Source organism: Monodon monoceros, unplaced genomic scaffold, assembly GCF_005190385.1.
Source record: "Monodon monoceros isolate NGI ecotype Baffin Bay Population unplaced genomic scaffold, NGI_Narwhal_1 Super_Scaffold_13, whole genome shotgun sequence".
NCBI lineage: Eukaryota > Metazoa > Chordata > Mammalia > Artiodactyla > Monodontidae > Monodon > Monodon monoceros.
Window position 1 is genome coordinate 84,400,911 of NW_021703769.1, and position 8,754 is coordinate 84,409,664.

Consider the following 8,754-nt stretch of genomic DNA (forward strand, 5'->3'; position numbering starts at 1 on the left):
TGAAGGCACATCTGGAGGTGGGGAGCAGGGGGTCACCAGGTCCCCTGAGGGAAGGCTGAGCAGAGCAGGGGCAGAGCCCTGGACGGGGACCTGGGCTGACGACAGAGACCTGACCTGTGACAAGCAGGCACCTGGGGCAGCGGGTCAGGCAGCCCAAGCCACGCAGCCAGAGCGCTGGCCAGGCACACGGAGGAGAACCCTCCCCGTGAGCGGCTGGTCCTTGGGCTCCACCTCCCTCCTGGCTGGGCTGCCCTGGGCCAGGGAGGGGCCGGCAGTGGGGTGGGAGGGCTGGCTGGCTGGAGACACGAGCTTCTTGCTCCCTGCTATGCTAGCAGGAGAGAACTGGCTGCCTGTCAGCCCCACCCTGCCCCGCTGACATCAGCGGGGCCCCAGGAGCCCAGCTGGTCCTTAAGTGTCTCAGGAACTGCCCACGTGGTTCGGGTGGGCCCCCTCGCCTAACGCCATGGCAACCCCAGGGTTCCTACATGCCTCACCCGGCCTGCAGGTACGCCTGCCTGAGATCTGCACCCACCAGACTTGGCCCTTGGCCCTGGAGGCTTGTCCCCACCAAAGGGGGACACATGCCACCAGCTAACATTTGATGAAATAATCCCCTCGGAATACTTCTCCCCAAAGACACATTTCTAAAGCAAACTTGAAATGACCTGCGGGTTTTCTTGATTTTTAGGACATGGCTTTTAAGCCCCTTTCCCACGCTGCCAGTCTGCACCACAACCCAGGGCCTGACTCCCATGAACCATCAGGCGTATTTACTGCTTGAATGCTGCGCTCAACTTTTCCAACGCAGTCTCCAGGGAAGTCGCTGCACCATGAACCAAGCAGGCCGCACCTGCCGTCACGCAGCTCACCAGCGCGCCAGGTGACAGCAGCACTGCTCCCGCCCACGAGAGCCAGGGTGCGTGTAGGTGCAGTAAATTGCTACTGCATTTTCATATAAATCACGGAGACACCAGATCCATGAAGTTCGGATCTGAGAAACCCAACTTAATGGTTCGAGCTACAGAGGCCCATTCACCCCAGCCACGGCTCTCAGTCCGGCCAGCCCGGCAGCAGGGAGCGGCCACACCCGGTCACTTGGTCGTCCATGGGCAGGAGTGTGCTGGTCACGTCCAGGTCAGTGCTGGGCTCCAGGACTTCTTGGCCACACGAACGAGGCTGGGGAAGGGGCGCCCCTTTAACATCCACGCTCCCCCCCCAAAGGCCAGGCCTCTGACCCACCAGGAACTTGCTGGAGAGCCCACGTCACCAGGTTCCTACACAAGGGCAGATCCCTCACATCCTGACTGCTCTGAACACGATGGAGAGCAGGCCCGCGTGGGTGGCCAGGAGCCCAGCACCCACCCCGATGCCCAAGCTGGGGACACTCTGCCTGCCCCTCCCCCGGGTGGGTGGGGAAATTCTTCTACAAAGGGCCGGCCGTGGGACACCCAGTTCACAGAAAAAGAGAGGTAATGCCAGCACGATTGCTTAAGAAATTTTTATTCACAAACTATGTAAAAGTTACAACTAGCCCGTTTAAAACAGTGAAAAGTTAATCTTTCAAAAGCTCTGTTAAAAATCTGTTCACGTGATAGAGCCATGTGCCATTTCCTCCTTACTGCCACGAAATTAGAAAAACTAGGTCTCGACACAGTGAAGTTTAAAGAACGTGAAAGGAAACGGGAATTGCTGTGACCCCGAGGGGGCGCGAGGATGAGCTACACGGCAGGATGAGGGGCTGCAGAGGAAGCCCAGGCCCCGAGAGGAAGAGCGCGAAGCGCCGGCTCACACGGGAGAGGCCAGGTAGCGGGGCCGCTGCCGGTCGGGGCCGCTCTGCACCAGCCGGCCGAGCCGCGGGGGCAGACATTTGCCTGTCCTGCCCCACAAGGTCGTCTTAGGTCTGTCCACCGTACACAGAGGTCACGGCTGTGAGCTCCAAGCGCACTGTTCCGTGCTTCGCTGCTTTTTAAACTAAGCTTCAGGTTCCAGGAGAGAAAGAGACAGAGGTGGAAGCTGCCGTTTCACAAGGCACCGAGGGCAGCAGGACACTGCAGGTGAAAACGAGCTGAGTTACCTGGATTTGCTCACTCCCTCCTCCGCGGGGGAAAGAGTTAGATACTCAAACAGGACCACGTACTAGTGGCTAAAGTGACAACTGTCCATGGAAGTCTTCAAACCTGTGTAGCTGAGGAAAAGGCTAAAGGGTTCTTTCTCATCAGGTGAACCACAAGCACAGGAAACAAAAAATTGAAAAAGAAGAAACTGTGTTTGGGCTGACGCATCGCTTTTCAAAGCTCAGCTGCAGAGCAGAAGGACAGCGCGAGGGAGGCGGACGGCCCCGCCTTGCCTCTCGAGCCCAGCGGCACCTGCTACTGTGGCAGACGGGAGAAGCATGAAGGTCAAGGCCGCTATCTACGTTCAAAGACAGGAGAAAGACAGCTTTTTCATACAGGTTTGCTTTTATTTCCACGTTCAGCCTGTTGAGAGAACCTGTCACAACCTGAATGGCGGGGGACGCGCTGGTGCCCCAAGCGGCTTCCCTGCTGGCGGCCAGGGAGCCCTGGAGGGACCCTGCGCAGCTGTGGACGGCGCTGGCCATGTGAGGCAGGGCCCAGTCTTCGGTGCGATTAGAAACCCAGCGAGAGAAAACTGAGAGCAGCGCCGGCAAACCTCCCCCACCCTGGGTACCAGGGGCTGAAAGGCACAGCGACGTGTGGAGACGGCGAGTCCCAGGCGTGGCCACAGCCCGGGCGAGAGAAAGCGCAGGTGAAAAGTCAGGAGTGGGCAGGCTTTCCGCAAAAGGATGACCTCGGTTCCAGCACAACACACGGTGACGCTGCAACAAGGGGACACCGTCCGCTCGCTGTCCTGTAAGAAGGGAACTACATCAGGTGGTCAGCGGCGGCCTCGGCCCCAGGCGAGCACGCGTGGTGAGCACACGGCACACGTCCTTAGGAAGCAGGAGGGACCACGCCGGCCCGGCGCCTGCAGACGAGCAGCAGCCTGGACGCGGAGCCCCCGGCCCTGCTCTCCCCGCCGCGGAGGCAGCACGGCCGGACACCGAGGCACACGGAGCCCCGGACCTCCTCTCCCCCCACACACGTCCGCTCTGAGGTCCAGAGCCGCCACGTCTTTTCTCTGTTATTGAAGACTGCGTTCCGGCTGCACCTGACGGGGTTTTGGAGGCTCCTGTCTCAGACCAACCAGGGACGGACCAGAACGGGTGCTGCGGCTGGTGCGGCCCACCTTTCTGCTGGACACCCTGAGGCCTTCGCCCAGCAAAGCCCCTCCTCTTCCCTAGGCATCAACCACCAGTGCCTGCCCCAGCCCTCCTCTCACCCATGGCCAAGGCCTGCTGGATTTTACGGGAGCCTGAGGCCCAGAGCTCTCAGGTGCAAGGCTCCGGACACCCAGGGTCTGCACTGGACCCCTCACAGCTCACAGGCAAGGACGTGGCTAACCCCGAGGACCGGCAACTGGGCTTCACTCAGCGCCTTACATGAGCTGCCTTCTGACTTGCGGGAGAGCAGAACAGGAAGGAAGCGCAAACAGGACACCGTGTGCTCTCCGTCTCAAGGCTCACCACAGTGCTCCCGGATCACTCCTGGTTTCCAAGAGGAATAATTTCTTCGGTGACAAAAAACTCGATGGTCTCCTCCTCCCAGTCGTCCACGTTGCTGTCCAGCTCGTCAGTGTCCACACCTGCAGGGGGCACGGGGGTGCGTGTGTCACACCGTGTGCAGATGTGGGGCGAAAAGTTGTGAAACACATTCACACACACACACGCGCGCGCGCGCGTCCTGCACCCGCCAAGAGGCCGATGTGAACGCAGCAAGGTCCCCTGCAAAGAAAGGACTATGGCCTTGACCTGCAGGCAGCAAGAACCTCTCAGTTCTTTTCAAGAGCCTTTTAAAGATTCCCTTTAAGATACTTTTAAAGAGAGAATTCCCTGGCGTCCAGTGTTCAGGACTCGGTGCCCTCACTGCCAGGGCCTGGGTTCAACCCCTGGGCAGGGAACTAAGATACCGCAAGCCACAGTCTTCTTTGAAAGATTCTTTTTAAGAATCTTTAGACAGCACATGACGTTTTCTGAAAACTCTGGGAAATTAAGATGAAAAAAAGGAAAAACACTTTAACCATACGCTTTGAAGAGTGTATCTTTGGCTAACAAAGTTACCTCCTCGCAATTCTAGCCGTGCGTTTTTCTGCTCCATATAGAGTTCTTGAGCCATTTTCCGGTATTTTCGGAAATCTTCCATCATGGTCCGTCTTCTCTCCACTAATTCCTGTGGGTAGCGTTGCGGAGAACTTACACAACTAACAACTCGCATCACTGTCATAACTTTGCTCAACCCAAATGGAAGTGAAAACACGGTCAGCAGTAGGCCCACCTGACGGGGTGACATAAGGACTCTACACACACTCCGGGGGCAGGAAAGGTGGGACCTGTGCTCGCCGCCTTCTGCCTCTAGCGTGGCCCGTACCACCCGCCTTCCGTGTCTGAAACGCCAGCCACCCGAGGGCCACAGGTGGGCCCCGGCGGCACAGAGCCGCCCCCGCCAGTCTGTCCCCGTGGCCTGGCGCCGGGCTTCTCTGCCATGAGGGGATGGTCCTTGGCACCTCCCTCAGGCCTGGGGACAAGGCTAACCTTTGAGGCTTTGGATTGGCTCAAACGGTCCTTCTGTTCAAAGATCTTGGAGTATTTCTTCAGATCCTTTTTAATTTGCTGAAACAAAGACAAGTCACTCAGGATTTACACATTCAAAGCAAGGACCACAAATGTAATCCTCAGAGCTGCCAACGTGGAACGACCTCCTCAATGATGAGCAAAGCATGGCCTCTGAGAGTGCTCAAACGCAGCGTCCGTACGTCAGTGGCCTGTCCTCCTTCCCTGGGATTTACACGCTCCCTCAGCTCTGTCCTGATACCATCAGCGTGTTTCTCCATCACTATGTAAATCCCAGCAGGACTTTTTAATTGCCCCTGCCACCTTTCTCATCCCGCCCCAGTTTGTGCGAACTCCCTGGAACGGTACCGACGTGGCCTTAACCTGAAAATCTGTTTCCGCTCTGAAGCTACTCTTTTCCTTTTGGTTCTTGAGTCGTTCTGCGTCTCTTCACAGGGTCCCCCTTAAATGTCACGTTTCTACTCCTCACTCGTTATCACCCTAACGGTAACAGGAAGCAGCAGGTGCTTCTTTCAGCGTCCGTCGCCCCCACGTGCCTACACCTGACGAAGACACGACCAGACCTTGACCTGGTCCTGGCTCAGGAGGGTCGGGGGCCGAGGCCTCCACAGCAGCTGGCAGAAGCGGTCTTTGCTGTTCTTCTGCAGAAGGCGGCCTTGGAAAGTCCACAGCCAATAGGCATTGTCCACCTGGAAGAGAGCAGAGGCCCCGCTGAGCTGCCCCCTGCACCACGTTACACCAGGAGGCAGAGGCCCTGGAATCCTTAGTGCTGACAGAAGTGACAAAATTAACCATTACGTTCAACAACTGTTCGGGAGCCAATAATTTGCCGAACAACGTCGTTGGCATTTGGGAGACACCTAACCTCATGCACCTGACTGGACAGTGCAGCGTGCGCAGCAGCTAGGAACAGGGCTGACAAAGCAGAAATCAACCACGTCACCAAACACGGTTCCGCCGGATAAAGGAAGCAGTGCCACAACCTACGCTCTGGTGAACTCCCGCTGCGGACCAGCACTCGGGGAGCAGTTAACACCGCGTGGTCAGCCGTCTAAAAGGTTTGTAAAGTGTCAGGGTAGGCCTCACTGAGGCGGCCTCTGAACAAACTAGACACGGGCATGGTCAACATATCCTGATCCGAACGCAAGGATTATTACTCAAGACACTGTTTCCAGTGACATTTGCAAAGCCCGTGTTCCTAAAACTTCATCACTTCGTTAAACAGAATTGCCCTAATTGGTCTGTAAACATGCACAAGCTGGTTCAACTGTCAATACCTCAATCAATAACAACAGTCAGTAAAGACAAGGCAGAGTCCTCAGCAAGTTTAACCACCAGCGTGAGAACACTGAACATGTGAACCAGACGCTACAGAGCGTCATCTGTACGGACACCAATTCTGAGCCCCACAAACCTCAGGCTATGGATCTCTTCTGAGACCCAAGAGGAAATGGGTCCTCTCCCCAGAAAAGTGCCCGTGCACAGACACAGCTTCATGCCCTTTCAGGGAGGCCCCAGGCCGAGAAGCCCGCTCACTGGCGGTACCACACCTGCTCCTGCGATCACAGAATCCTGTTTCTACCTCCACTGACACATCCTCAAATCTTTTGCTAACGACAGAGATGATGATCTTTTCAAGAAGTTAAAAACAGAAACGGCAAACGTTTTCTCGCAGCCCAGTTCAGACAGCAAATCCTGACTGAAGGCTGAGCAGTTTCAGATGCTGGGAACACAGCTCAGAACAGGAGAAAAGGCCCTTGTCCTTGCAAAGTTCCATGCCAGCGGGAAAAGGGGACAAGGAACTCGTAACAACGGCTAAGGTGAGCGCATGTCATTGAGCACCATGAAAACGTACAGCGGGGTGAGAGGACGCGGGGACCAGGTGGGGAGGGGAGCCTCTGTGGATGCACACTTGGTGACACCTGAATGGCAGGAAGCACAGCACCTACGTGAACTGACATTCCAGGGAGGGGACGCATGCAAAGGCCACGAGGCGGGAGCGAGCACGGGCGCTTGGGGTCAGCGTGGCCTCCACTCGGGAAACGCGCACAGCCAAAGGCTGTGCCGTCAGAGGCCGCTGCACAGAGGACCTAACGGGCTGGGTGACCAAGTACTGACGGTCCGAAGCAGGAACCCCTCAAGAGGGAAATACTGTGCTGGGAAAACACGTGCAAACCAAAAGAGACCCACCCTCCCCCGGGGAGCCGCACAGTGAGCAGCTGGTTTAGTCCCGCAGTGCAGTGGGTGGGCGCTAACTGGGCCGGGAAGCGGTACCACTGACTCCCACTCACAAGCCCTCTGGCTGCAGCGGCAGGTGTGGGCGGCCCGGCTCCGACTGGAGCGACTAAGACGCGCTCTAACGTAGGAAGAGAGATGGAACAATGCTGCCCTGTTCGTGGAGAAGGCTGGCTGCCCTCGGGGCTCTGGGGAGAGGGATTCTGGGCGGCCTGGGCCGGGCCGGGAGCTCAAGTGGATCAACCGCATCGCCCGCCGGGATGAGACGCAGACGGGGAGGTGATGCGATGCCACGCTCTGTGCACTCCCCCACGGCGAAGAGGGCTCCCCACAGCCCGGTCCACGTGGCACCGAGGCTCCCCGTGTCCCCGTACCTTGTGGCTCCACCAGGACACGGAGGTGATGACATAGCGCCCAGTCGGATCCCACTCAACGTCAGAGGCCATGTAGTGCTCCGCGATATTCATGACCGTACAGTCCGAAGTGTCAACGAAGGCCAAGGCGCCGTTCATACTGGGGAACAGACAGCGGTGGGCCTTCTGCAGGAGCCGTGTGTGTGCCCGCCCCCGGCTCCAGGGTGAGGGTACAGGCCAGACTCGGGAGCCCGGGGTCCCCTAACTACCACCTCATCACCGACGTGGAAATAATCACAGCGATGACCTCGTAAGGATGTTGTGACTGAAGATGTACAGGGCACACGAGCACCGTAGTGTCTGTGATTATTCTCAGAGGGAAGGCTGTCTGAGGCCAAGCCTCCAAAGCCACAGCAAGAAGCACCTACGCTGAGACGGGGTGTCCTGCCGCTCGGAGGCAGCACTGCACACGTCCTGCTGAAAACAGCAACTAAGGGGGGAGCGGGCGAGGGTAACGCCCAGGTCCTCGTGGTCACACCAACCAGAGGACAAGATGGGCTCACGGCCTGACTGAACATCCTGCCTACAAGGAGACACGGACCTTACAACATGGTAACGGGATCGCCAGCAAGAGGTCCTGCGTAACCACGCAGACCTGTCCTCCAGGCCCGCGGCGAAAGCGCCTGTGGCCAGGCCGTTTTAATCTGCCTGGTCTTGGCCTGCGTCTGGGGAGCAGGATGGAGACGCCATACAACGCTTCACCCAAACGGGCCGACCCTTTTGTGGGAGAACCCGTCCACCGCATCTGCGCAGAGCCAGCATCGCTACCTTCAGAACCAGGGCGAGGGCCCGGGGCCAGGGTCTCTGCACAGCCCACACCAAAGCCCACCGCATCAGACAGAAACCCACCTCCGCAGACCAGCCAACACAACGAACTGCCCTTGGGGGCTCCAGAAGATGGTGTTGGCCTGCTGTTTATCAAACATCTCTGAAAGGAAAGAAAGTGTCAGAGGTCAGCCTGCAGCAGAGACGGGAGGACCGGCAGTGGGCTCTCGCTGCCCCCCACGGGTGTATACACCACAACTCTACGGAGGTACCACACCTGTTGGCTACCTGTGAAAACAGGTCAGAAAATCACCTTCAGTACACATCAAATTATGACCCAGTTAAAAAAAAAAAAAAAAAAAGAAGGGGCGGGGGGGATTCTGAAGCTACAATACTATCTTAAATGACATTTTCCGTTCAAAACAACGTACCTGACAATGTACCCGACAAGGTACCTGACAATGTGCCTGACAATGTCCCTGACAAGGTCCCTGACAATGTCCCTGACAGGGTACCTGACAATGTCCCTGACAAGGTACCTGACAAGGTCCCTGACAATGTCCCTGACAACGTCCCTGACAACGTGCCTGACAAGGTACCTGACAACGTCCCTGACAAGGTACCTGACAATGTCCCTGACAAGGTACCTGACAA

At 57.3% G+C, this 8,754-nt stretch overlaps 1 protein-coding gene across 3 annotated transcripts in view; it reads right to left on the minus strand.

The window, feature by feature from the left end:
* Positions 1 to 2,440: 2,440 nt before the first annotated feature.
* Positions 2,441 to 8,754, minus strand: part of EIF3B (eukaryotic translation initiation factor 3 subunit B) — a 22,061-nt gene continuing 15,747 nt past the window's right edge. Inside the window, exons 13-19 of one of the 3 annotated variants that reach the window (XM_029220704.1) lie at positions 8,185 to 8,263; positions 7,297 to 7,435; positions 5,257 to 5,376; positions 4,649 to 4,726; positions 4,178 to 4,286; positions 3,584 to 3,702; positions 2,441 to 2,868 (exon numbers count right to left, since the gene is read on the minus strand). In XM_029220704.1, the coding sequence (XP_029076537.1) occupies positions 3,599 to 3,702; positions 4,178 to 4,286; positions 4,649 to 4,726; positions 5,257 to 5,376; positions 7,297 to 7,435; positions 8,185 to 8,263 (629 nt within the window). In that variant the 3' untranslated portion in view covers positions 2,441 to 2,868; positions 3,584 to 3,598. Of the gene's footprint in view, positions 2,883 to 3,583; positions 3,703 to 4,177; positions 4,287 to 4,648; positions 4,727 to 5,250; positions 5,377 to 7,296; positions 7,436 to 8,184; positions 8,264 to 8,754 lie in introns of all 3 variants that reach the window. The other 2 variants (XM_029220702.1, XM_029220703.1) reach the window with 2 other exon arrangements.